At 52.8% G+C, this 27804-nt stretch overlaps 1 protein-coding gene across 1 annotated transcript; it reads right to left on the bottom strand.

Annotated features, from left to right (window-relative positions):
* Window positions 1-1036: 1036 nt before the first annotated feature.
* Window positions 1037-25972, bottom strand: Grin2d (glutamate ionotropic receptor NMDA type subunit 2D). The gene is made up of 12 exons (XM_070001053.1): window positions 25483-25972; window positions 20135-20754; window positions 14725-14839; window positions 14329-14540; window positions 13802-13970; window positions 12967-13120; window positions 12428-12553; window positions 12005-12234; window positions 11272-11432; window positions 4055-4242; window positions 3644-3876; window positions 1037-3389 (listed from the first exon to the last, which is right to left on the bottom strand). The coding sequence occupies exons 1-12, from the start codon at window positions 25945-25947 to the stop codon at window positions 2019-2021; spliced, it is 4044 nt and encodes a 1347-aa protein (XP_069857154.1). The 5' UTR covers window positions 25948-25972; the 3' UTR covers window positions 1037-2018.
* Between the last annotated feature and the right edge of the window lie 1832 nt (window positions 25973-27804).

The following is a 27804-nucleotide window of genomic DNA, read 5'->3' on the forward strand; positions in this document are numbered from 1 at the left end:
ACCGCCCGGCCCACCAATTAGAGGGAGAGATGGAGAACTGTGGGGAGAGATGGAGAACTGAAGAGCTAAAGGTTAAAACTGTGGTGGTGGTCCAGCGAGAGAAAAGCCTCTAGGTGCGGAGAGAAGGTGTCAGCCCCGTGACCTTGAGGCGTTCTTCCGCGCGACAGGACTTCCTGGGAGTCGTAGTTTTACAGATCTAGCGTTCCCAGCCGGTCCCCCTCCGCACCCCCCCTTGATTCCCAGGGCTATCTTTCCACTTAATTATTCATGTATGCAGACTTGAGCGCTTACTGGCGGGGAGACTACGGGATTTTGCTCCCTGAGGGACCCATAAAACTGGTTTCTTCTCTTCTCCCTGTTATGATGGCTTTAATTTATTCCAAAGTGCTTTCATTGTAGACAGCCTGGACATTAAGTGTAAGTTAGTCGGCTGAATCTACCCTCTAGGGACAGTCACTTGTCTAACCAGGCGTCCCCTTTACAGCCGTGGTCAGCGAGCACTTAATCAGAAAGTCCGTCCTCTGGAGGGAGCTATTACAAGTGCTTGGTGCTCTCTTTTATCACCGTCGGCACCAGCGGGTTGGCTAATTGGTGCAATGAAATGTTAGATCCTCTGGTGAGATTAACGGCATTCTAGAGGTGGAGATTGGCTGGGGTGCTCACACACTCTCCTCCCTTGCATGAACAGGAGGTTAGGAATTTAGCAAGCCAAGTCTTTGCTGCCTGTAGTCGTAGGAAATGAGACTCTGGGTTTGATCCCTAAATATTTCCTATCCTGGGTCTTTCTTCACCACTCTTGTGGGTGTGTGTGTGTGTGGGGGGTTCTCCCTGCTCCCTTCTTGACCCCTCTTCTCCTTAGGTCTCTTCTCACCTTCTCTTCCTTAGTCTTTCTCCCCCACCCTTTCAGTCAGAGTCTGTTCTATCTCTGCTTGTCCTGTGGGACTTTTCTCAGAGTCTGCTTCCTCCAGAGATTTTTTTTTTTTGGGGGGGGACTAAGAGACAGACACCGAGTTCAGGCTTGGAATGAGGAGGCATAAAAACATGGTTTATTCCAAACACTGCAATGGTGGGAGTGGGGAATGGGTTAAGTGTGGGTTCCCAGACCCTCCCGTCCCCATCCCAGCCCCAGACGCGGCTGGAGATCTGGAAGGAGGAGGCTTTTATTTTTTTTTGGGGGGGTCTGCTGGGTCATTATTGAAGGGTCATAAATAAGGGGTGGCTTTGGAGAGGATTTGGTTGATGATACCTGTTAGGGAGGTGGGCAGGGGGGTGGGCTGAAGAAAAGGTGGCGTGATGGGGGTCAGGGGAGGCAGGGCTTCCGTAGGGGACAGACAGGTCCTTAGGTCACAGGAGGGAAGAGCCAACGACGGAGGAAAAGGGGAGGGGAGGTCACGGTTGACATTAAGGGTCACAGTCTGGTCGGGGCACAGTCTGGGGTCGGATGACCATTTCAGGTGTCGGAAGTCACAGTCTGGGGTCAGGTCAGGGGGTTTGTGTGTGTGGCGGGGCCGAGGTCTGGGGGGTCACAGTTTGGCGAATGTGTCTCACAGTTTTGAGTCCTGATGGATGAAAGGTTTAAAAACGGGCTTCCCCGGAGGCCTGGCCGGGGCCGGGGGAGCTGCACAGTGATGCGGGGGCCACGGCCCCGGGAAGTGGGGAGGTGGCGCGGGCGTGGCGTGATCCCCCACACCTCCAGCCCATCTGGTGACGTTAAAAAGCCCTTATCGGGTTTTATAAAAAGTCGCGTGGGCTCCTGTACCCTTCCACCCCCACCCCCCACCCCGGCTCTTGGGCTGGGTGAGATTTGGGCCACCAAATACCCTCTGGCTCGTGGTGGCTCCGATGCGAGGGGGGCCGCAGGAGGAGACGGCTCCAGGTGGGGGTCCGGCCAGGTCCGTGTTTTTCCTACCCACCCCACGTGGGTCCTGTCCGTGGCCGCGTGGCGCGCCCCTCGGGCCGTGGCCCGCGCTGACCGAGGGGGGCGGTGGGGGTCCCTCCCGGGTGAGGGGGGAGCCGCGTCATACCTCGGACTCGAGGCTGGAGAAGTGCGCGGAGCCCCTGCGGGTGCCCAGATCCCCTCCCCGGTGTCTCCGGTGGGGCGGCGGGGCGGCCAGCGGCGGCCCCCAGTGCGCGGCGGCGGCGGCGGCGGCAGCGGCGGCGGCGTGCGGGCACCGGCGCGCGTGGCGGGAGGGCCCGGTGAGCCTGCGCGCCGGGGCGGCCCGGGGACACGAGCTGAGGTCCTCGAGCGAGCGCGAGGTGGGCGCGGGCGGCGGGAGGTCCCAGGCCCCGGCCGCGCGGCGGTGCCGGTGATGGTGGGGCGCGGCGGCGGCGGCGGCGGGCGCCCGGCGCGAGGCCCGCGGGCGGTGCGGGTGCGGACGCGGGCATCCGCAGCGGGCTCGGCGCCGGGGCGGGGGCCCGGCCGCCCAGGGCGGGGGCGGCGGCGCCCACCAGCCGCCGTCCAGGCCGTCGTGCGAGCAGCTGAGGTGGCGCGGCGGCGGCAGCAGCTCCAGGCTGGCGCAGTGGCGGCAGTGCCAGGCGGCGGGCCCGGCGCGCGGGGGCAGGTAGTCCCAGCTGCCGGCCCGCCAGCCCCCGAGCTTGTCCACCGACCAGTAGCGGCCGGGCGGCGGCCCGAGGCGCTCGGCGTACGGGTAGGGGAAGTCGGCGAACCACCAGGGCTCCAGGCCGCCCAGGGAGGCGCCGCCCAGGCTCTCCGAGTCCTCCGAGTCCGACGGCGACGGCTCGAGGTCCAGGTACGGGCACGGCGGCGGCGCGGCGCGGCACGGGGGCGGCGCGGCCGGGGCGGCCCCGCCCGCGGCGCCCGCGCCCCCCGCCGCCTTGCCCGGCCCGAGCAGCGGCTGGCTCTCGGGGTCGGAGCGCGGCCAGCGCGCGGGCGCCGGGGGGCTCTCGTCCTCGAAGGCCAGGCGGCAGAGCGGCGGCCCGGCGGGGGCGGCGGGGGCCGCGGGCGGGGACGGGAAGCCCGGGAAGGCGCCCGGCGGGGGCTCGGCCGGCTCCTTGTCGCGCACGATGGCGAAGTAGGAGGGCGGCGGCTTCTGCGGGGGCTGCGCGGCGGCGGCGGCCGGGGGCGACGTGGGGCGGCCGGCCGCCCCCCGGGGCGCCCCGCGGGCCTCACCCAGGCCCAGGCCCAGGCCCTGCGGCTCGATGGGGCCGTAGTAGCGGTGGAAGCCGTCGGCCAGGCCCGCGCCGCCGCCCGGCCCCGCGCCCTTGGCCCGGCGCCACCGGTCCACCGCGGCGCGCTCGCGGGGCACGAAGGGCGCGGGGCCGGGCGGCGGCCGTGCCGGGGGGTACGCGGGGCTGGGCAGCGGCTGCGGCGGCGGCGGGGGCTTCGCGGGCGGCGGGGCGGCCTCGGCGCTGCAGCAGCTGTACATCCCCTGCGGGCGGGCGGAGAAGCGGCGATCGCGGGGTGCCCGCCTGTCCCTGGGAGCGGGGTGTGGGGCGGGGAGGGCTCCTGCGTCCCAAGTCTCTGACTCCCCAAGGGTTGGGACTTCCATCTGCAACGTCCCCTGCTCTGGTGCCCTCTCATCCCGTCTCTCCCCGCCTCTACCTGTGCGCCCCTCCCCGGGTCCCCTCGGCCCCCTACCCTGCCTGTGCGCCCCTGTGTCCCTCCCCCCGCCCCGCCCCGTACCCTGGAGAAGGCCAGCAGGAAGTCCATGCGGTGCGTGGGCCCCAGGCAGTGCCTCAGCCTCCAGTAGACCAGGTGCTCCCAGGCGAACACCAGCAGGGACAGCCCCATGGCCACCAGCAGCATATAGAACACGCCCGCCATGTTGTCGATGTCCAGCTTGCTGCTCATCACCTCGATCTTATCGTTGTGGCAGATCCCCGACAGCCACAGCCGCTCCAGCATCTCGATCTCATCTGGGAGAAGGGGGGTTGGAGAACACCTGTTTGAGGTGATATAGGGGCGGGTCCAGGACACCCCCCCCATCCCAATTCCTCCTAAGGCCCTCGCAGGCCCAAGCGTCCGGGTCTCCGCCCTCTCCCCCTCCCCGCGGTGCCGTCCAGGACCCGTGTCCACCGCTCGGCGCAGGCGCACCGTCCCCCAGGAACTGCAGCAGGGCCAGGTCGATGGGCCGCTTCCAGCGGGAGCCCTTGTGCAGGGCGATGCCGTAGCCCGTGGTGGCGAACACCTTGCCCGAGCCGATGGTGACCAGCTTGCAGCCTTCATCTTTCCGGGCCATGTAGTTGAGCACCGCGGCGTCATAGATGAAGGCGTCCAGCTTTCTGAGAGGGGGGTGGGGGTGGGGTGGCAAGATGGGCATGGTTAGTTTCACCTGATGTCCTCGGCGACCTCGGCTGGCACCTCCCTACCCACGAACTGCCACCTGCTCCAGACCCTAAGCAACTGCTTCTTGAGCGAGTCACTGCTCTTCTTTGTACCTCAGTTTCAACATCTATACAACAGATGCTCATGGCCTGACTTTGCACAAGGGTGAGATGGTGCCTGATAATCTGGGAGGCTAAGAACAGGAGGACGGAGGTTTGAGACCAGCCTCCTGAGGATACCCTCTTCCCCCATTCTCAACCATTAGCCAGGTGCAGTGGTGCACACCTGCCATCCCAGCTGTGTGAGAGGCTGAGTGTGGGAGGATCCTGGTTATGGAAGAGCTTGAGCAGAAAAGTCAGAGAGACTCCATTTCAATGAAACAAGCTGAGGTGGGAGGTGGTACTCACTGCTCTCCAGCTATAACGGAAAACATAAAATGTGTGGACTGAGACCTAGGCACAGGTCTGGGCAGAAAGCAAGACCCTACGGCAAAATAACCAGCACACACACACACACACACACACACACACACACACACACACACACACACACACACACACACACACACACACACACACGGAGGTTCACGGGCTAGTGGTTCACGCCTGTCATTCTAGCTATTCAGGAAGGTAAGATCTAAAGATCAAGGTGCATAGCCAGCCCTGGCAGGAAAGTCTTCGAGACTCTTATCCCCAGTGAACAAGCAGGAAGCTAGAAGTAGAGCTCAAGTGGCTCAAGTGATAGAGCACCAGCCTTGAGCAGAAAAAGCCAAGAGTGCAGGGCCCAAGCCCTAGGTTCAAGACCCAGTATCAACACACACACACACACAGCCTGAATTATGAAGTACTCCACACTCCTGGATGGAGGGATGGAGGACAGTTTCCCCACACGGAGTGACTGAAGCTGAAGCAGAGCTGGGGGTGTGCAGAAGGTGGGGGGAAGTTTAGATTTAGCTGGGCAGAGCCATCATAGCCCTGGTGCTGGAGCAGGGTTTCACTTGGTTTTCTACACAATCAGGCAGGCATATCCCAGCTGACCTGGGGGTGGGGAGAAATAGGCAAGCAAAACACCACCATTGCCTGTGGGCACTTTGGTGCCGTAGGCATACTGTAATTTCTCTCTAGGTTTTTCTTTCTTTAAGAAGAAGCCCTGGGGGGTGAAGGGTGAATAGCTCTCTTCATTTAAGTGGAAAGAGTTTGGAGTTTCCAGAATCAGGTGGAGACAGGGGAAAGAGGGACCCAGACTTGGGGAAGAAGATGGGAGCAGAAAGTAAGAGGGTCTTCTGGGATCCCCAAGGAGAGAGGGAAGAGACCCCATCAGCATTTTATAGAAAGTTGCAAACTAGTCCTGGTTTCCAGGAAGAAAGATAGCTGAAGGACTTCCAGAAGGTGGGCTGAGCTCAAGTAGCCTATGATGTTTTTCTTTTTTTGCAGGTCCTGGGGCTTGAACTCAGGGCCCAGCCTCTGTCCCTGAGCTTTTTTTGTTCAAGGTTAGTGTTCTGCCACTTGAGCCACAGGTCCACTTTCAGCTTTTTTTTTGGTGATTAATTGGAGATCAGAATCTCATGGGTTTTCCTGCCAGGGCTGGCTTTGAATTGTGTTTCTCAGAACTCATCCTCCCAAGTAGCTAAGATTACATACAGGTGTAGGTAACCTGTTTCTGGATTTCACTGTTTCTTTTTGAGCTAAGGTCTCACTAGGCAGGCCAGGCTTGATTCAAACTCATTAGCCCCCTAACTCAGCCTCCCCAGCACTGGGGTTAAAGGTGTGTGCCACCACACTTGGCATAGAGGGTTAGCATTTGAGCTAACAGCTGTCCCTTCTCAGCTTACTACCCTTTCTTAGTTCCTACCTCAGGCAGAATGATTTGAGGTATCACTGGAGACTTCTGCACCCCTTCTTTCCCTTGTGCTCTCATTTCCTAGGCCCTTCTTCCCACGATACCCCTTCTGTTCTGTAGCACAATGGGTCTTCTATCTATACATCAACACTCTGCCTTGATCCTGCCTTATGCTATGGCACTGGCTCTTTTTTTTTTTTCTGGAACATTCTCCCTGATATCTGTCTGGCTCATCCCCTCATTCCTGCACTTCTTTCCAGTGTCTGTCTAAAAACCACATTCGGTGCTGGGCACTGGTGGCTTATGCATGTAATCCTTTTATTTTTGTGCTGGTACTGAGACTTGAACTCAGGGCCTTACCCTCTCCCTGAGCTTTTTTATTCTGTCATTTTTTGCACTCTACCACTTGAGCCACAGCTCTACTTCTGGCTTTTTGCTGGTTAATGGAAGATAAGACTCTCATGGACTATGACATGGCAGAAAGCTACAATGGAAAGGTCTAGCAGTGCAACTAGATCAAGGCATGTGGGTAATAAATGTCCATACAAGACCATGATAATGACAATCTGCCTTGTGAAAGTTAAAATGTGTTGGTGACTCTAAGTATCACTATTCCACAATACCGTGAAATATGTGAAATTTATGTAATCACCTAATCTCAATTAAAGAAAAAAAGGTGAGAGAAGGGATAGGTTAAGAGAGATGGGTGGGGCTGGGAAGGTAGCTCAGTGGTAGAGCGCTTGCCTTGCAAGCCTGAGGCCCAGGGTTCGATTCCTCAGCACTATATAAGCAAAAAGAAAAAAGCTGGAAGTGGCGCTGTGGCTCAAATGGTAGAGCGCTAGCCTTGAGCTGAAGAGCTGAGGGACAGTGCCCAGGCCCAGAGTTCAGGCCTCTCAACCGGACCCAAAAAAAAAAGAGAGATGGGTGACAATGTTGTCAGACACTTTGTACTCATATACTGTTTTGTAGAATGGGAACTTCTTTGTACAACTACTTAAAGATAATAAAAAAAATGTCCATACATAAAGGACAAAGAAAAGAAGGAATAGGTTATACACAAAGGCTTATGGACTAGAATAATCTAGGGGGTTTTTGTAGAGAGGCACTGGAGTACAATGGACGGATAGCTGCAAGTTCTGAAGAAGAATGAGCGCTACTTAGAACTCTATACCCAGCTAGACTGTCCATCAAGTGTGTGAGGACAGAATACAGGATTTTCAGATTTGCTCTGTTTCAAAAATGTATATACTTCCTCTATGCCCTTTGTCTGAAAGCTCAGAAGAACGAGAGAACAAAACTCAGAAAGAAGAAATTGTGACAAAACAGATTGTGAACTAGAGGAAAGTGAAGAGTAGCTCCAAGATGGTGGCTGCACACCAGACTCGAGCACTTCAAAGAGACGAGTGAAATCTTTGCAGTAAATGAAATAAGCATTTCTTGCTTCTGAATATAAGAAGAGATTCCAATTGTTATCAGAGAATTGGGGTTTAAATTAGTGAACCACAAAAAACACTCAACCACTAAGCAACTGACAGATTAAAAAAAAAAAAAAAGACAGGGCTGGGAAGGTGGCTCAGTGGTAGAGCGCTTGCCTTGCATGCATGAGGCCCTGGGTTCGATTCCTCAGCACCACATAAGCAAAAAGAAAAAAGCCGGAAGTGGAGCTGTGGCTCAAGTGGTAGAGTGCTAGCCTTGAGCTGAAGAGCTGAGGGACAGCGCCCAGGCCCAGAGTTCAAGGCTCCACGACCGGACCCAAAAAAAAAAAAAAAAAAAGACAATTATTAACTCCAGGAAAAACAAAGAGTTGGTTAGGAGAGAAAAGTAATCATGGTTCACTACTTAGGACAGCTGTGAGAGAGCGTTTACACAGTCATAACATGTACACACTGAATATTCATCCGGTGAGAATCACAATGTGGAAGACAGGACTGATTTAAATAGGAGAACGAGAATGTGTCTTCCATAGTGAATAGTGGATGGAAAATGCCTAAAATTGAAAAATTAAGTGGTAGCCACATAAACATGGTACTTAGAGATGCAGAGATAAATAGGAAAATGATGCAATCAACAAGGTAGAAGCAGATTCTTCTGTGAGAATAGTGGAACATAAACTGCTTCTTTTTTTTTTTGGTGTGTGTGCTGGTCCTAGGGCTTGAACTCAGGGCTCTAAGTATTGTTCTGAGCTTTGTTGTTCAAGGCTAGCACTGTAGCACTTAAGCCATAACTCCACTAATGGCTTTCTAGTGGCTAATTTGAGATAAAGAGTCTCACTAACTTTCCTGCACAGGCTGGCTTTGAACTTGGATCCTTAGATATCAGCCTCCCAAACAGCTAATACTATAGACATAAGCCTCCAGTGCCCAGTTTTTTATTTTTTGGGGCAGGGCCTCCCTATAAAACCTGTTTGGCTGCAAATTCATGATTCAGCCGGGTGCTGGTAGCTCACACCAGTAATTCTAGCTACTGGGGGGTGGAGGGTGGGGCTGAGATCTGAGGATTGAGGTTCAAAGCCAGCCCAGGCAGGAAAGCCAATGAGACTCTTATCTCCAATTGACCACCAGAAAACCAGAAGTGACACTGTGGGTCAAAGTGGTAGATTGCAAAAGCTCAGGAACAGAGCCTAGGCCCTAAGTTCAAGCCCCATGACCAAGTTAAAAAAAAAGTCATAATCCATCTGCCTCTTTTTATTTTGTTGGTCGTGGGACTTGAAGTCAGGGCATGGACACTGTCCCTGAGCTTTTGTGCTTAAGACTAGTGCTTTACCACTTTGAGCCACAGCCCAACTTCAGGTTTTTGAGTGGTTAATTGGAGATAATTTTTAACTGTTTTTTCTGCCTGGGCTGGTTTCAAACCATGATCCTCACATCTCAGCCTCCTGAGTAGGTAGGATTACAGGAGAGTGAGCGAACCACCTGCATCTTGAATGACAGGCCTTCAGATGTGTGCCGCCATAGCGAGTTTCCATTATTTAGGGTTTTTTTGGAAGCAGTACTAGGGTTTGAACTCAGGGCCTTGTGCTCTTAACACTAAGCCATGCTTCCAAGTCCTTTATTGATTTTTTTTTTTTTTTTTTGCCATGGGGTTTGAACTCTGGACCTGGGCACTGTCCCTGAGCTCTTCAGCTCAAGGCTAGCACTGTACCTTTAAGCCACAGTACCACTTCCAGTTTTCTGGTGGTTAACTGGAGATAAGAGTCTCACGGACTTTCCTGCCTGGGCTGGCTTTGAACCTCAGTCCTCAGATCCCAGCCTCCTGAGTAGCTAGGATTATAGGCATGAGTCATCAGTTCTTGGCTTGAATTGGTTGTTTTTGAGATATGTTCTCACTTCCTGTCTGGACCTTGATCTGCCTACTTTAGGCGTCCCATCATAGCTAGTATGACAGGTGTGTATCTTCAACCAGGCCCAGTTACTGGTTGAGGAAACTTTTCGGTCCAGGTTAGGCTCAAACAGCTTCCTAGGCAGCGAGGATTACAGGTGTGAACCACTGGCACAGACAGGTTATTGTTTTGGGTTAGTTAGGGAAAAAAAATCTTGTATTTTTTTCTCCAAACTATGTGGATGGATAACTGGTAAAAATAGAAGTAAAAATTAGGAGGAAAAATGTAAAAAGGGAGAGTAAGGAAGAAAAAGGATTTCAGCAGGAGCAGAAAATCAAAGCAAGAGGTGACAATGAGAAGCCCCAGGGTGTTCTTTGTGCTTCTGGGAGATGGACAAGGGAGGATTCTGCATCTCCCACAGTGCTCAGGAGGTAATATAGCCTGGAGCCTGAGAGCCTGACCTCCAGGGTCACACAGCCAGGGTTCAAGTTCCAGCCATGGAACCTAGCACAGTGGGAAGCTTGCTTTCATTTCCATTTCTAATAATATTCACCTAAGATGATTATGAAATGCTATGGGTTGAACTGAATCCCCTCCCAAAATTCAATACAAGAATGCTAGTGTCCAGTACCAGGGAATATGACCTGGTTTGTAGGCAGGGCCTGGATAGAGGCATTCAGCTTGGAATGAGATCATAGTGTGGGCCCAGAGCCAATATGAATGGCGTTCTTATAAAAAGAGGAGATTTGGGGCCAGGCATGGTGATGCATGTCTATAATCCTGGCCACTCAGGAGGTAAAGATTGAGAGAATCACAGTCTAGGCTGGCCCCAACAAACTAAGAGACCCTCTCAGAAACATGACTAAAACAAAACACTTTGGGAGTTAGGCTCAAGTGGTAGAGTACCTGCCTAGTGGGCATAAAAGCCCGAAGTTCAAATCCCAGTACCACTGAAAAGAGGGGGGGAGGACTATATTTGGGACATAGATTCCCATATCCAGAAAAAGCAATCTGAAGAGACAAGGGGGAGACAGCCACTTCTGAGTGAAGGAGAGAGTCAGAGTTATGCAAAGACTGCAGCTTCCAGAACTATAAGACCAAAACCTCTGTCACAGAAGCCAGTGCACTAATCATGAATTCAAATGACTTAGAACAGAACTTGAAACATAATAAACACTATAGTAAATTAAAAAAGACAATGGGAACTAGACCAAATCTTGGCAAGGACATAGAACAAATGGATCTCTCTTGTACCATGGAGGAGAATGTAAGTTGGCACAAGCACTCTGGAAAATGCCTGGCACATGGTACCTATCTATCATAGCCCAGAGACTTATCAGAGCTGGGCATGGTTGCTTATATCAGTAATCCTAGCGACTCGGCAGGTCAAAGTAGGAAGATCAAAATCCAATCTGGGCAAAAGTTCTTAGAACCCTACCTGAAAAATAAATTAAAAGCAAAAGGATCTCTTCTTTGAGATGAGTCTTGCTAATTTATAGTCCTCCTATCTCTTGACTCCTAAGTGATTTAATTCTATAATGACCTGACAATCATATTGATGATGCTCTTGTTACCCCATCCCTCAGAGCAGGAAACAGATTCAGAGAGGTTGCGTATGTGCCCAACACCACAAAGCCAAGAAACAGCAGAGGCAGGATTTGAGTTCTGGTAGTCTGCTCCAAAATCAAGAATATAACGAGTACCCTACTCCTAGAAAGCACTCCCAGCTGACCCAACCAGGGATGATCTCGGGCCCTTGGTGCCTGCCAGGTCTCTGCGCATGCGCAGTCCCCACCACCCTGCCCGCCCGGCCCAGGCCTGCGCTGACCCTGCCTTGAGCTGCGTGAGCGCCTCCTCCACGCGGGGCTGGTTGTAGCGCACCATATAACTGTGCATGTCGGGGTAGTTGCTTCGAATGTTCTTCTCCGTGGACCCATTGGGAACCGTCCCAAACTTCAGGGGTGGGTATTGCTCCTGAGGCCGCTGGAACTGGGACAGAATGGGCAGTTATTAGGGAAGTCTCCTCTTCCCCCCTCCACAAAAAAGACACCCCCAAACCAAATGTCAAGACACCATCCTGCACACACTCAGGCAAATCGATCGACTGTGGAGGAGTCAGAAATCCAGACACTGAGTGTTTGCAGCAATTTGAATGGAAGAGTTTTATCTGTTGAATCTAATAAAAATTTAGGGTTGACTTTTACATGTCTTGGTTTTCAATTTTGTTTTGCTTTTCCAGTAATTCGCTGCTGTTGTATTTTCCTGGATCTGCCATGGATTGAAGTTCCAAAGACCAGTCCTCCATTACTGTTGGAGAGACACATTGGTCGAAAATATTCAATTTTGGATGTGTTTCCCCTCAGGAACATCTAAATACTTCATTGTGAAATAGGACCCATTTCTTCCAGAACCTTCCATTCTACTGTGCTGGAATTTTTGGGAAGAGATACTCCCCCACCCTCTACCTCCCTGGACCCGGGCACCGAAGAATCCTTTGTCATGCCACGGGTCAAGATTTTCTATTACCTCCAACCCCAGCCACACCTGTCTCCTCCACACACCTTGCGGTCACTGAGCCCTGACACCGTGTCCACGTACTCCTCCTGGATCATGAAGGCGGCGAGGTTAGCTGTGTAGCTGGCGAGGAAGATGACAGCGAAGAAGGCCCACACCAGCACCATGATTTTGCTGGTGGTCCCCCGGGGGTTCTCCACGGGCACCGAGTTATTGAACACCAGGGCCCAGAGCAGCCATATGGATTTCCCAATGGTGAAGGTTGAGCCTCCGGGGCCTGCAGGGGACCGGGATGAGGACGCCCCAAGTGAAATCCATGAAAGATGATGGTGGAGTAGAAAGAACTACAATTCCCAGTAGCCTCTGAGGCCCTGGAGGCTCCAGAGGCCATGGGCCTGCCCTAAGGCCTGCTGGGAAATGTAGTTCTATGTGCAGAGTGATTTATAAGGCAATGGAGAGAGGGGACTCACGCTTGCCCGTGGCCAGGCTGCGGTTGTAGCCCACGGGACTGAGGTACTCAAAGATGAAGACGGTGACAGCGACCACAGTGAGGCACATGACGAACATCATTACCCACACAGCGGGGCTGTAGGGCTCTGGGGACAAAGGGAGTGAGGTGTGGTCATTGGTCAGCAAAGGATTGGAGCCCAGATATGGAGAGGGTAGCCAGATCTGTCCCCATCTTGGTCTGTTCCCTTTCTTGCTTCCCCATCTCGAGGATGGTATATCTGTTACACTAATCCCAGGCAGGGGGACCCTCCAAGAGAGCAACTACAACCCAGTATCAACCATGAAATGTTTCCTGAGCCCCAGACCCGAGTCTCTACCTCTCCTGGTCACCCCTCTGGGCCATTTGCCATGCCCAGTCTGTGCCCGGGCCTGTTCTGGACCATGGGAGCCCTACACCTATCCAGTCCCAGGCACCCCTGCAGGGGACTATATCTGACCCGCACAGCTGGGGACTGTGCTCCACCCTTGTCCAGGTGTGGCACTACATTCCCCTGCTCACCCAGGAAGGCTGAAGGGGACACGGTGCCATTGCTGCGTGCCACCATGACGCTAATGCCCGTCTCCACGAAGGGCACAGAGAAGTCCACGATCTCGGAGCGCTCCTCGTTGATGGTGAGGGAGCCGATGGCCATGTCCGCACGCTGGTAGAACACCTGAGGTAGGGGTAAGGAGTGGGCCAGGGAAGCGGCTCACGCCGATAGATACTCATAGTGGACAGTGATGGACCCAGGAGGAGATCAGAGATAGGGTGAGGGAGGGGCGAGGAGGCGAGGCAGGTGGATGAGGAGGGAGAGGAGAGGAAGGCAGGGAAAGCAGCAGGAATAGGAAGCTGTCTCCTCTCCCCACCGGCTGTCCCCTACCCCCAGTTTTACGGTTTGGGATCTAACCGCTTGACCCTGTCCCCTAGGATTTCCATCTCCTGGTCCAGCCCCCTTCCCGACCTAGCCCCGCCCCTGAATAAATCAACCGTCCTAGCCCCGCCCCAAGTAAGCCCTCCTAGCCCCGCCCCCACACAAAGGTAATCATCTTAGCCACGCCCCTTTTAAGATTTCACCCTAATCCCTCCCTCTTCCCCCCCCCGTAGGAATTCAACCCTCCTAGCCCGCCCCTTTCCCTGGGATTGCTATTCTAGCTCCGCCCTTTCAGCCCGAAGTTCCCTCCTCTGACCACGCCCATGACCACGCCCTTCCTCCAAGACTGCTTTTCCCCACAGCCCGGCTCATGCTCCGCCTCTCCCCAGCCCCTCTTTTGACCACACCCTCTTGGGCTCCAGGATTCTGGCTCTGGGTCCTGCTCTTTCTTTCACCCTTCATCCCAGGTCCCGGGCCCCTCACCTCCCCGATCATGCCGTTCCAGACCCCATCGATCTTCTTGCCGTGCTTGCCATTGGTGACCAGGTAAAGGTCGTAGCTGAAGCCTATGGTGTGCGCCAGCCTCTTCAGAATGTCGATGCAGAAGCCCTTGCAACACCGCTTCTCCGGGCGGGGGGCGTCCGGTGGAGGGCTGAAGAGAGCGACCGGGCTTGCGACGGCTGTGGAACCCCCTGCCCCCATCCCCGGCCCTCCCAGGAGGTGTGGGGTTGGGGGAAAGGGACCAGCAGCCATGGTTAGCGTTTGCTGGGGAATCTGAGGCACAAACTGCCCTCTGGAGGGCAGCTTGGCCTGGGGCTAGGATGGATGGGCGGAGCCAGAGCAGACGGATGGGAAAGTAATTTGCATACAGGTGTGGTCAAGACGACAGGGCGGAGCCAGTGATGGTGGGCGGGGCGATGAATGATGGGAGAAGTCAGCACTGCTGGGCGGGGCCAAGCTGCCAGGGCGGGGCTAGAGCTGCTGGGTGTAGGCAGGGAAAGGCTTGTCACCTGTGAGTTCGGTTGAGCTGGCTCCTGCAGGGAACGGAGTCTCTGATGCAAGTGCCGCTGATGGGATCGGCGGGTTCCACGATGACAAACGGTCTCTCCTCCAGCGTGGCCACTGTGAGGTGCTGCGTGTCGTCCACGGGCTGCAGGAAGCGGCCGTAGCGGGACCACAGCGGGTACTTGAGACGGAGAGTCTGCTGCTCCCAACTGCCCACCTGGGCCATGAGACGGTGTCATCATTCTCGGGTGTCCTGGCCTCCCTGACCCCCCCCCCATCCCAGTCCTTCTCCCTCAGCCCCAGGAGTCCAGACCCCAGCCCTCCTCTCTCAGGGTCCAGGGCCTGCGGCCTTCCCTGCTGGGACCCAGGAGTCCAGGCATCGACATATGGGCTGCACTCACCACCTCCCATGTCCTGTCTCTGGTGAGGGAGATGACCACCAGTGAGGGATTCACCAGGAAGCCATCCTCATTGAAGGAATAATCCCGGTTGTCCCACGTGATGTTCATAAAATACCTGCCCAGAAGAAAGGTGGGGCCTATGGGAATCTGGATTGGGGACTCAGCTAGTTCCTCTCTTTTCAATCAGACCTTCCAATGATTGCCTGTCTTTTATGTGTGCGTGTGTGTGCTTGGGCACGTGTGTGCCTGCCTACCTGCATGTGTGTGTGTGGGGGGGCATGTACTGAGGCTTGAACTCAGGGCCTAGGTGCTGTCTCTTACCTTTATTCATTTGCTCAAAGCCAGGGCTTTTTGCTGGTTCACTGGAGTTAAGAGTCTCACACACTCTTTTCCAGACTGTTTCAAATGCAGTCCTCAGAGCAGTCCTCAGATCTCAGCCTTCTGAGTAGCTAGGATTACAGGCATGAGCCACTGGTACCTGACTTTTTTTTTTTTTTTTTTTTGCCAGTCCTGGGGCCTGAACTTTTGGGGCCGGGGCACTGTCCCTTCAGCTTTTGCTGAAGGCTAGCACTCTACTACTTGAGCCACAGTGCACTTCCAGCTTTTTCTGTCATATGTGGTACTGAGGAATCGAACCCAGGGCTTCATACATACTAGGCACTCTACCACTAAGCCACATTCCTAGCCCATATATATATATATGTGTATATATATATTATATGTATATATATGTATATATATTATATGTATATATATGTATATATATTATATGTATATATGTACATCTGTCTGTCTGTCTGTCTATCTATCTATCTATCTATCTATCTATCTATCTATCTATCTGTGTCAGTTGTGGGGCTTGAACTCTGGGTTTATCTTCAATAAACCACCAGAAAACCAGAAGTGGCGCTGTGGCTCAAGTGGTAGAGTGCTAGCCTTGAGCTGAAGAGCTGAGGGACAGCACCCAGGCCCAGAGTTCAGGCCCCACGACCGGACCCAAAAAATAAAAAATAAAAAAATAAAATCTTAAAAAAAAAAGAGTCTCAGACTTTGCTTCTCAGGCTGGCTTTGAACTGTGATCCACAGATCTCAGCCTCCTGAGTAGCTAGGATTACAGGCATGAGCCAGCAGCACCAGCTTTATCCCATACTTTTTAACTTCTAATTTTTATCTGCTTAGAAAGGCCTTTTTGGGATGTAGCTCAGTGTCAAAGCGCTTGCCTAGCAAATCCAATGTCCTGGGTTTGACCCCCAGTACCAAAAAAGAAAAGACAAAAAGGTCTGGGAAGGTGGTTCAGTTGTAGAGTGCTTGCCTTGCATGCATGAGTCCCTGGGTTCCATTCCTCAGCACCACATAAGCAGAAAAAGCCAGAAGTGGTGCTGTGGTTCAAGGGATAGAACGCTAGCCTTGAGATGAAGAGCTCAGGGACAGCACCTAGGCCCAGAGTTCAGGCCCCATGACCACCACCACCAACAACAAAAAAGACAAAAAAATACAGTTAAAAAAGAGAACTAAACAAAAGGCTTTTCCTGACTACCCTACTGTCCTACCTGTCACTTTTTCTTGTCACTCCTCACTTTTTTTTTTCTCAGAAGTTAGCACCTGCTGGTAGTTTCTTTCCTACTCATGCCCAGTTAGATTGTTAGGCTCTGTGAGATAAGAAAAGTTATTGGACACTGTTCCTTTGCCTGAAGCTGTGCTTGCACATAGATTCTCAATAAAGTGCTTTTCAATGAATAGAAGGATGGACAGAGCCGGGCACCGGTGGCTCATGCCAGTAATCCTAGTTCCTGAGGAGGCTGAGATCTGAAGATCACGGCGCAAAGCCAGCCCAGGCAGGAAAGTCTGTGAGACTCTTATCTTCAATTAACCACCAGAAAACTAGAAGTGGCACTGTGACTCAAAGTGATACCTCACTAGCCTTGAGGTAGAATTCAGGGACAGCACCCAGGACCTACAAAAAAAAAAAAAAAAAAAAAAAAAAGATGGACAAACAGTTCACCCTCAGATCTCAGTTCAAGATTTCATCTTCATGATTATATAGTTTAAACTGACTTGTGTAGCTTGGTTTGGAAGGCTGATTGGGACAACCACTTAATTTCTTTTCTGGGGATGACATTTTTTACTATGAAATCACATGTGGCCAGGAAGAGTTGAAATTATGAGGCATTAGAAATTCTGAATAAAGAGCGCTAGCCTTGAGCTGAAGAGCTGAGGGACAGTGCCCAGGCCCAGAGTTCAGGCCCCATGACTGGACCCCCCCCCCAAAAAAAAGAAAAAGAAATTCTGGGTAAAAGCTGGGCGTTGTGGCACACAGCTGTAATCCCAGCTATCTGGAAGGCTAAGGCAGGAGGATAGTTGAGTTCTGGGCTAGCTAAGGCAGAGGTGAAGAGAAATAAAATACAAACAAAAAGGTGTGACTCAAGCAAAAGTCCCTATGTTTGATCCCTAGGTACCCTATGTTTGATCCCTAGGTACCAAAGGAGGAGGAGGAAGAGAAGGAGGAAGAGAAGGAGGAGGAAGAGGAGGAGAAGGAAGAGGAAGAGGAGGAGGAAGAAGAAGAGAAGGAAGAGGAAGAAATAATAGTAATAACAACAATAATAATAATTCTAGGCAAAGACCTGAGCAATCTCCCAGAGAGGCAAGCTTAAGAGAAAGAGAGAGAAAGAAAAGGAAGCTGAGTAAGAAAGACAGACTCAGAAAGAGATGAAAGTAACTGGCCCCAGGCTTGGCCCAATTTCTGATGTCTGTGTTTTTGTGCATGTTTATTTTTCCAATAAAACCCCTTTTCCCCAAGGAAAGTTAAATGAGACTCTGCTTCTGGCAACCCCAAATGCCCTAGCCTAGACGGTCTTCTCAGTGCCCTGCTCCTAACTCTCTTCCTGCTGGCCTCACACTGCAGTTCTCATTATCCCTGTCCCTATCTGTGCCCCTTCAGGACCCTGTGTTCTTTGCAAAGTCCAAGGTCTTATTCATCCCTGTGTTCCTGAGCCCGGTGTGAGCCCTAGTTCCCAGCAGTGCTCAGGGTTATGAATGAGGGATGCCTTCTTTTCTCACCCTCTTGTTCTAGGATCCTGATTCCCAATTCTTCTCACTTACATCCTCCTCCCCATCCATCACCTCTTCCCAAGTTCATTTCAGGATTTGTGGCCTGTCCTTCTACTGCCCTGTCAGCAAACTCATCTTTCTCCCTATTCCCAAAGCTTCCTACACCAGAGATGCTGTTTTCCATCAAACTCAAGTTCTCTTCTAACATAATGGTGTAAAGTGGGTCCATGATGGTCTTTCCATTCCATTTCCCAGCCTTCCTTGTAGCTAACCCAGACCACAGCGTAGATGTGGTACTCAAATATCTTACAATACAACACGGGCATAAACCAATCAAAATGGCAGGGTAGCTAATCAGGATGTTTAGCCAGGTAAAAATAGATGTCTAGCCAATCAGAATGGATGCTGTTTTAACCAACCAGTACAGCAATCCTGACCATGTGATTATGTGCTCATAAATAGGATGTAAGACCTGTCCCTTAAACCTCATTTCATTGGAAACTGCTTGCTCTCCATTTTCTCTTTCTCCCTCTCAAGAGTTAGGGATGAAGCCCTGGGTTCAATTCCTCAGTACCACATAAGCAGAATGACAGAAGGGGCTCTTTGGTTCAAGTAGTAGAGCAGTAGCCTTGAGCACAGAGAAGCTCAGGAATACTGTCTAGGCCCTGAGATAAAAGCCCCAGGACTGGCAAACATTTTTAAAAAAAGATTTAGGCCCATTCTATCATGCTCACAATCCAGCTTTGACTGCAGAGATGCCAAAGCAAATGGGTTGGTGGATCCTGAATGATTATTCGGGATGAATTGATTATTCAGGATGAATAACTAAGAATAAGAATAATGGACTGTTTGTCTCTAGACAAACCTTCTAGAGATGTTACGTTATGTGATAGAGGAACACATTTTTGCCTTTGGTAGGCCACTGGATCACTGGGTCTTCTACTAAACACAGCTCATAGTCTAGGGCTGTGTGTGTGTGTGTGTGTGTGTGTGTGTGTGTGTGTGTGTGTGTGTGTGTGTGTGTGTGTGTGTGTGTGTGTGAATGTTTGGTGGTACTGGGGATTAACTCAGGACTTCCAGCTTGCTAGACAAATACTCTACCAGTTGACCCCATACCACCAATTTCTTTTTTTTTTTTTTTTTTGTCGGTCGTGGGGCTTGAACTCTGGGCCTGGGCTCTGTCCCTCAGCTCTTCAGCTCAAGGCGAGCGCTCTACCACTTGAGCTACAGCGCCACTTCCGGTTTCCTGCTGGTTTATTGGAGATAGGAGTCTCAGGGTCTTTCCTGCCCGGGCTGGCTTTGAACCGCGATCCCCAGATCTCAGCCTCCTGAGTAGCTAGGATTACAGGCGTGAGCCACCAGCGCCCGGCTCATACCACCAATTTCTAAGTAGATTATTTTATCCAATCTCAGATGCTATCAAAACTTGGACACCTGGGCTGGGAAGGTGGCTCAGTGGTATCATGCATGAGGCCCTGGGTTCGATTCTTCAGTACCACATAAACAGAAAAAACTGTAAGTGGTGCTGTGACTCTAGTGGTACAGCACTAGCCTTAAGCTGAAGAGCTGAGGGACAGCGCCCAGGCCCAGAGTTCAAGCCCCCATGACTGACAAAAACAAACAACAACAACAATAACAACAACAACAACAACAACAACAAAACCTTGGGCACCAAGCCAGGTGCCAGTGAGGCTTCCTACACCAGAGATGCTGTTTTCCATCAAACTCAAGCTCTCTTCTAACTCCTATCATCCTAGCTACTCAGGAGGTTAAGATCTGAGGATCGCAGTTTGAAGCCAGCCAGGCATGAAAATCTGCAAGACTCTTATCTCCAATTCACTCACAGAAAAAGTCAGAAGTGGCTCAAGTAGTAGAACATGAGCACTGAGCAGAAGGAGCATAGAGACAGCATTCAGGCCAAGGTCAAGCCTCAGGACCAGAAAAAAAAAAAAGTGCCCACATCCTGAGTTCAAGCCCCACAACCACCACCACCAACAACAAAAAGATATATCTTGATTTCAAAATCATTAAAACATGAGCAGTTTTTTTCTACGCCCTCCAATCTGGGGGCTGGTATGAAACTCCTGCTTCTCCCGCCTCAGCCTTCGGAATGCTGGGATTCCACATATACCATCTTCTTGAGATTCAATTATGCAACTTAAAACCATGAAATACAGTAATACACTCACTGTGTGCTTACAAATAACCACATTTAACACCAGAACAGAGATGCAACCCCCTCCATTTCATAGAACAGGAAACTGAGTTTTGGAAAGGTGAGGACCAGACAGCCAATGAACACCCCTGTGGGCCTTCTCCTTCTGGAAACCTTATCCCCGCCTTCCCAATCCCCCTGTCTCACCTGTGCAGACTCTCTCCTCGGTGAGTTCGATTCTGGGCCCGACAGTCGTGGCCCAGCTCGGGCAGGAAGCCATAGTCCCGCAGCAGGGCCTGGGCACCTCTGGCCACCACAGCCACCCCAGCTGCCACACGCCGGGCCAAGTCATCCCTCCAGCCAGCAGAGCGCACGGCAAACAGTCCCGCAGGGAGTGGGGCACCTCCTGGCAGAAGAAGGGGCTCCCCAGGGACCCCCGATCCCCCGCCTCCAGCCAGCTGAGGGCCCACCATGAACCAGACATAGCCGGGGCCGGTGAGGCCGGCCTCCTCCGCCGCCCGGAACACGGGCTCGGCCTCCTCCCTGGCACAGAAGAGCAGGCGGATCTGCGCACTGACGCTGCGGAGCTGGGCCCCCAGCACGGCCTCGCCGGCCCCAGGGTCCAGCGTCAGCGCGCCGCGGTGTTCCCAGCCCACCAGGCTGCCGTCGGTCAGCACCTCGATGTAGGACAGGAAGGCCCGGTGGCCTGGGGCACGCGTGGTCACTGCCACGAAGGATGTCCAGTCGTACTCCTCCAGCACCTCGAAGATGACTTGAAGCTGCTGCTCTGTGGAGGAGCCGAGCTGAAGAAAGGTGGAACCCTTTTCCTGCAAGGAGGGGTGGGGGGCGGAGGAGGTCAGGCCTCGCTTGGGGAGACCTTAGCGCCTCGCAGCTGCGCAGAAGCAGTTGCCATCACCCAATGGCTCTCCCAGGAGCTCTCAGTAAAGGCAGATTTTTCTTTTGGTGCCAATCCTGGGGCTTGAACTCGGGGCCTGGGCGCTGTCCCTGAGCCTGTCTCTGTGCTCAAGGCTAGCACTTTACCACTTGAGCCACAGTGCCACTTCTGGCGTTTTCTGTGTATGTGGTGCTGAGGAATCCAACCCAGGGCTTCATGCATGCAAGACAAGCGCTCTACCATTGAGCCACCTTCCCAGCCAGTAAGGGCAGATTGAGTGGCTATTTTCCTGCTGGGCCACAGGCTAGATCTGGGTTGTAAGTCTTAGGCCTATTCCTAAAAAATTCTCCTATGAATCTTGCTCTCCTGCCTGCCTATAGATGCAAAGGCCCCAGAAAGAACGGTGAAGTTTTTAAACTAATGAATGATTTTTTTTTTTTTTAATGCAGGGACTGGTGTTTGAACTCAGGGCCTCAGCCTCTTCCTTAGCTTTTTCTCCTCAAGGATGGTGCTCAACCATTTAAGCCACACCTCCAGTTCTGGCTTTTTGTTGCTTACTTGGAGATTACAGTCTCATAGACTGCCTGGCTTTGAACCTGGGCTCTCAGATCTCAGTCTCCAGAGCATCTAGGAATGCAGGTGTGAGACACTGGTGCCAGATTTGGATATTTATTTATTGCTTGTTCTGGGGCTTGAACTCAGAGCCTGGGCACTGTCCCTGAACTTCTTTCTGCCCAAGGCCAGCACTCTACCACTTGAGTCACAGACCCACTTCTGGATTTTTCTGTTTACATGGTACTGAGGAATTGAACCCAGGGCTTAATGCATGCTAGGCAAGCTAACTCTACGACTAAGCCATATTCCCCGCTTTTATTTTATTTATTTTGAGACACAGTCTTCCTACACAGGCTAGCTTTGAACCCATGATCCTCTTGCCTCTAACACACACACACACACACACACACACACACACACACACACACACACACACACACACACACACACACTTTTTATCTGCTTCCTCTTGAGTGCTGGGATTACAAGTACACATGGCTTCAATACCAGAATACCTGACACATATCCCCTTCCTCACAGTGCAACTCAAACCTGTTTACTGTCTTCCTACTCTTTTTTTTTTTTTTTTTGGGTCCGGTCATGGGCCTAAACTCTGGGCATAGGTGCTGTCCCTCAGCTCTTCAGCTCAAGGCTAGTGCTCTACCACTTGAGCCACAGTGCTACTTCCGGCTTTTTTCTTTTTGCGTATGTGGTGCTGAGGAATCGAACCCAGGGCCTCAAGCATGCAAGGCAAGCGCTCTACCACTGAGCCACCTTCCCAGCCATTGTCTTCCTACTCTTTTTACAGTGATGTTCAAGTCTCAACCTTGAGCCCTCTTCCTCTTTCCCTCAGGTCCATACCCAGGCCATATCTTCTCAGCTCTATGTTCAAACCTAATCCAGTTATTGAGTGCTCACTGATGCCACTGTCAATACTATCTTTTTTTTTTGTTGGTTGGCCTGGACACTGTCCTTCAGCTGGTCAGCTCAAGGCTAGAACTCTACCATTTGAGTTACAACTCCACTTCCAGCTTTTTCTGATTATGTGGTGTTGAGGAGTCGAACCCAGGGCCTCATTCATGCAAGGCAGGCACTGTATCACTGAGCTAACTTCCCAGCCCCTGTCAATACTTTCTTGATATCACTTTTTTTTTTTTTTTGGTTGGTCATGGAGCTTGAACTGAGGGCATGGGTGCAGTTCCTGAGCTTTTTTGCTCAAGGCTAGCACTCTACCACTTTGAGTCACAACACCATTTCTGGTGGTTGATTGGAGATAATGAGTCTTACAGACTTTTCTGCCTGGGCTGGCTTTTGAACTGGCATCCTCAGAGCACAGCCTCCTGAGTAGCTAGTATTATAGGTGTGAGCCACTGGCATCTGGCTCATTTCTTCTTCTTTTGGCTATCTCCTCCTCCTCCTCTACCTCCTCCTCCTCCTCCTTCTGTCAGTTGTGGGGCTTGAACTTTGGGCCTGGGCACTGTCCCTCAGCTCATTTGCTCAAGGCTAGCACATTACCACGTTAGCCACAGGGCCATTTCTTATTTTCTAGTGGTTTATTGGAGTTAAGAAACTCACGGACGTTCCTGCCCAGGCTGGCTTTGAACCTTGATCCTCAGATCTCACCTTGCCGAGTAGCTAGGATTACAGGCATCAGCCACCGGTGCCCGACTCACTTATTTCTTTTCAGATAGTACTGATGTTCAAACTCAGAGCCTTACGCTTGCTAAGGCTCTACCACTTGAGCTATGCCCCTGCCCTTTGTACTTTTAGTTTTCAAATAGGATCTCTCATTTTTGCCTGGGCTAACATGGACTTTAATCCTCGTATTTATGCTTCCCACGTAGCTAGGATGACAGGCACACCCCAGGGTGTCTGCATTACTGATGGAGATGTGTTCTTGCCTGGGCTGACTTTGAACCAAGATCCACCCAACCTCCACTGGGGGATGACAGGGATGACAGCCCCCCCCCCAGTCATTACATCATTTTCTCTCTTGCCTAGACACCTATAGCTTTCCAGCTCCACTTTTGCATCTTTCAATCTGTTCTCCAAACAGCAGCCAGAGTGCTCGTTTCAAAATATTAATTGGATCATATCTCTTCCAGTTGAAAACTTTCCAGTGATTCTACTTGGAAACCCAAGCCAAAGTCCTCACTTTGGTTCATGAGGCCCAGCATGAACTGGTCCCTGTTGCCTCTCTGACCCCCAACCTTCCCTCCCCTTCCCCATGGCTCCAGCCATACTCCCTGCTTGATCTACCTCAAGTACATCAAGTACCTTCTGACTTCACAAACTCAGCTGCTGCCTTTCCTAGGAGCTCAGCCTTGTGGGAGGAGCTCCCCCCGCCCCTCCGTCTCCAGCTCCTCATTCCTCAGGTACACCTCAGAGATAACCAATTCAGGGAGGCCTCCTAGCTGCCATCTACTGAAGCCTCAGCCTCCACCAACATCCTGTAGATTTTCCTCCAGGAGAGATTTCATTCTCTATGGCTCAGTTAGTGTGTTTCCATCATTAGCAGGCAAACTCTGCAAGGCAGTGGCTGCAGGTTGTGGGTAGGGTGGTGGTTCTTTACTCCTCCACAATTTCATTCCCCCAAATCTAAGATAGCCCTGGTACGGACTCAGCCCTAGACAAAGCTGACAGAATGCAGTGAGAAAAGACTTTTTCAGTGTGCGTAGTTACCAGCACAGAGGATAGTGCAGGTGGAGTGTGTACTCCATATCCCAGCATTAATTGAGATACAGATACAGGTAGGAGGATCACTGCTTTCTTCCATCCTGGGACAGTGAATGGACTACATTTCCCAGAAAGCAATAGGTTATACTAAGTAAACCACAAGTGTCTCTCAGAAATTAAATAGAGGCCACATATACTGGTGGGAAGCCAGAAAACAGTAAGTTCATGTCCCAGCTCTACAAACCTGCCTGCAAATCTCTGGACAAAGTCATTCCAAGGAGAACAAGAAAGTTGACAGAAGTCTTTCCCAGGATGCTTTAGGGAGAACTACAAATCCCAACATGCATTAGTGATCCAGTTACACAGTCAGCGGCCCTCAATGCAGAGAACAAGCTGATTTGGATGCCATCTACCCTGATGGTTCCATCCTCCAACAAATCTCATGTCCCCATGCAGCCTCTAATAGGCCCCACCCACAGACCACACCTCTTGGCCTACTCCATGTCAGTCTGTATACCAGGCTCTGTCCATTTCCATTTTTGTGCCTAGCCACCAGAAATCCACTAAGACTGGCCCCTTCTGCCAGTCTGTGAAGTAGAACTCTCCTGTGCAACTGACCTGCTCCAGCCTTTCTTTTCCTCTCCCTGCAAGAGCCTAGATTTCATTGTCTGGGCCTGTCTCTTATATAGTAGGCCTTTATTTTTCCAGAGCCTTCTTAAACCTCACAGGCCAAGACCATCTTTAGCTCTAGACTCCACCCTTTTATCACAAGCCTAGGCCCCACCCCTCCCTAGCCTTGTCCTTCGCTGGCTAGCCTGGCCCTAACATTCGCGTCCTTGAGGCCTGGTTCTACCTCTCGTCACAAACGATTCCTCCTTTTAGACTTCTTTCTCTGGTTAAACCCTTGCCCTTTCAGTAGACCTCTAGACTTGTATAGGGGCTGGAACCCTTCTCTATGCCCTGTCCTCCCTCCAGTATTACCCTTCTCTTGGTCCCTGACCAGCCATTCTGGGTCTTGCCTCATTTCTTTCCAATTAAGTCTTCCCCGGGTTGTCCCAGATCCACTCCTGTTTTTGTCTCTAATTCCCGCCATATGCGGGCTGGCCCTGCCACTTGTCCAGTTTCAACCCCTTTCCTCTACTCGCCTTTCCGTAATCCTTCCCCTACAGTGACTTGGGTCACTGTATGATGGGTGATTTGTCCTCAACCCTAGGAGTGGCCTCTCTGACCTTCATAAGTGGCTCTCCCAGAAGGCACTGCTCACCCCAGAGGCCCCGCCCCGCCCCACCCACTACCTACACATGAACCCGCCCACCCACTAAAAGGCTGGCCTATCCGCTCCCACTCCTCAAAGACCGCGCCCCTATCCAGCAGAGACCCCGCCCACCCGCGGCAGGCCCCGCCCCCGCTCCCCGCGGGTCGCGCGCACCTTGGGCGTGAGCACGAGCGCGGCGCCTCCGTGCACGGCCACGATGGGCAGCGAGGTCTGGGCCGACAGAAAGTCGAGGATGGGCGCGACGGCGGGCGCGCGCGAGTCGTCCTCGAAGACGACGCCGTGCACGCGCAGCCCCGACAGCAGGTCGCAGAGCTGCAGCACGAGGCTGCGCGGGTCCGAGCCGTTGAGCACCAGCGCCACGGGCCGCACGTCCAGGCCCGGGCTGCGCACGGCCGCCGCCACCGCGGGCCCCAGGCGCGCCGCCTCGGCCGCGTACGCGGGTCCCGAGAAGACCAGCGCCACGTTGAGCGGCCGCGCCCCGCCCGGGACCCCGCCGGGCCCGCCGGCCCCGCCCGGCCCCGGCGCCTCCTCCGGGAACGGGCTGGCGCAGGCCAGGGCCAGCAGCAGCAGCATCTTAGCGGGGCCCCGAGGGCCGCGGGGGCCACCGGCGCCGCGCATCGCCTGCGGGCTCCGCCGGGCGGCCCCTGAGCACCGGCCCGGGGCCGGGAGAGAGGCGGGAGGAGAGGGAGGGCCCAGAGATGGGAGAGCAGACAGATCACAGACAGAGATGGCCGGACACAGAGATGATCAGAGACACAGGCCAGAGACAGATGGCCAGAGACAGGTGACCAGAGACAAAGACCACAGACAGACAGATGATCAGAGACACAGACCCAGGGACAGAGATGGCCAGAGACAAAGACCACAGACAGACGGGGGGATCAGAGACAACGACCAGAGACGGAGTTGGCCAGAGACAAAGATGACCAGACAGATGACCAGGGACACAGACCAGAGACAGAGATGGCCAGAGACAAAGACCAGAGACAGGGATGACCAGAGACACAGACCAGAGAAAGAGATGGCCAGAGACAAAGACCAGAGACAGACAGAGATGACCAGAGACGGAGATAACGAGGACAGAGGTGGCCAGAGACACAGACCAGAGACAGAGATGACCAGAGGCACAGGCCAGAGACAGAGATGATGGGGACAGAGGTGGCCAGAGACACAGACCAGAGACAGAGATTATCAGAGACATAGACCAGAGACAGAGATGACCAGATGACCACAATCAGAGATGACCAGAGACAGAGACCAAAGACAGACAAAGATGATCAGTGACATGCATAGAGACAAGGAGAGACACATGGAAAGCAAGGGAGAGGCACAGGCAGAGGGAGGTGGAAGGGAGAGATGGGAAGGGAGCCCGAATACCGATGCAGAGATTGGGAGAGCGGAGTGTAGGAATGGGGGAGACAGAGACAGGGCGAATAATGGGGTCAGGGGATGAAACAGGTAAGAGAAAAAGAAGGCAGGGGTGGAGAGGAGGATCAGCAGATGGGAAAGAGAGACCCCCCCCAAAGGTCCAAGATAGAAAAAGGAGCGATGGAAAGAGGAACAGAGAGGTGGTTAAGGAGAGGATAAGAAGAGAGATGGTCAAAGAAACAGGGTAGAGCGGCTCAGAGTGGTAAGAGATGGTGACAGAAACGGAGTAAGTGAGCCAGGACCCAGGGAAGAAATGATGGAAAGGCCGGGAAAGAGGCAGAGATAGGTGCAGGAAAGCGGGAGAGAGGAAAGTTGGATGGGAGGGAAAGACAGCAAGGAAAAGAAGCCAGAGACACAGACCCCAGAGCCACCCGATGGAACACACACAGGCGAATGGAGATCGGGAAGGCAGTCCAAGCAGAGAGAAAACACAGGAAGACAGAAATAGCAAAGCAAGGCAAAGACCCGGACCCGCACCAGGGAGGTACCCAGCACAGACATGAAAGGAAGTCCAGGAAGGCGGGTGGCAGGAGCGAGCGAAAATAACAGGAAAAAAAAGTGGGGGGGGGAGAGAAAGGGAAAAGGGGTCAGGTGTGTATGGGGGGGGAGAGAAAAAGAAAGGATACATTAGTGGGGTGTCCCAAGAAGAGAAAAAGCTCCTCTGACCTTTCCCTCCACCCCAGACCATTCTTGCCCCCCCCAACCTGTCCCTGTCCCCTCATTCTGAATCAGAATGCCACAGTCATGGGCACGGCTGGCATTTAGGGTTGGGGGGCACAGCTGTGGAGGACTGGGAAGGGAGGGGGGGTCTCTGGCTCCCAGCCCAGAACAATTTAATAAATTAGAGGAAATAACAGCATCGCCTCCGCTGCCCCCTGTTGAACATTGGCTGCCTGGTGTGGTGGACAGGCTGGTAGCCTAGACTCCTGGGTCCTAGGTCTGAGGGAGGAGAGTCTTGGGGTTTGGGGGGGCATGGGGGCAGAGCCTTGAGAGGCCTTGCTTGGGCCTTCCTGAAGGGGTGAGGGTCCAGATAGGGAAGGGCTCACT

This window comes from Dipodomys merriami, unplaced genomic scaffold, assembly GCF_024711535.1.
Source record: "Dipodomys merriami isolate MVZ:Mamm:240054 unplaced genomic scaffold, mDipMer1.0.p SCAF_57, whole genome shotgun sequence".
NCBI lineage: Eukaryota > Metazoa > Chordata > Mammalia > Rodentia > Heteromyidae > Dipodomys > Dipodomys merriami.

What these genes read in the sequence shown, in the direction of transcription:
- Grin2d (XM_070001053.1), bottom strand. Translation starts at nt 25,947, where the DNA reads ATGCGCGGCGCCGGTGGCCCCCGCGGCCCTCGGGGCCCCGCTAAGATG. An exon ending in CAGCTCAACCGAACTCACAG is followed by an intron (nt 13,971 to 14,328) that starts GTGACAAGCCTT and finishes CGCTCTCTTCAG; the next exon opens with CCCTCCACCGGACGCCCCCC. An exon ending in CAGGGCTCAGTGACCGCAAG is followed by an intron (nt 11,433 to 12,004) that starts GTGTGTGGAGGA and finishes ATTCTGTCCCAG; the next exon opens with TTCCAGCGGCCTCAGGAGCA.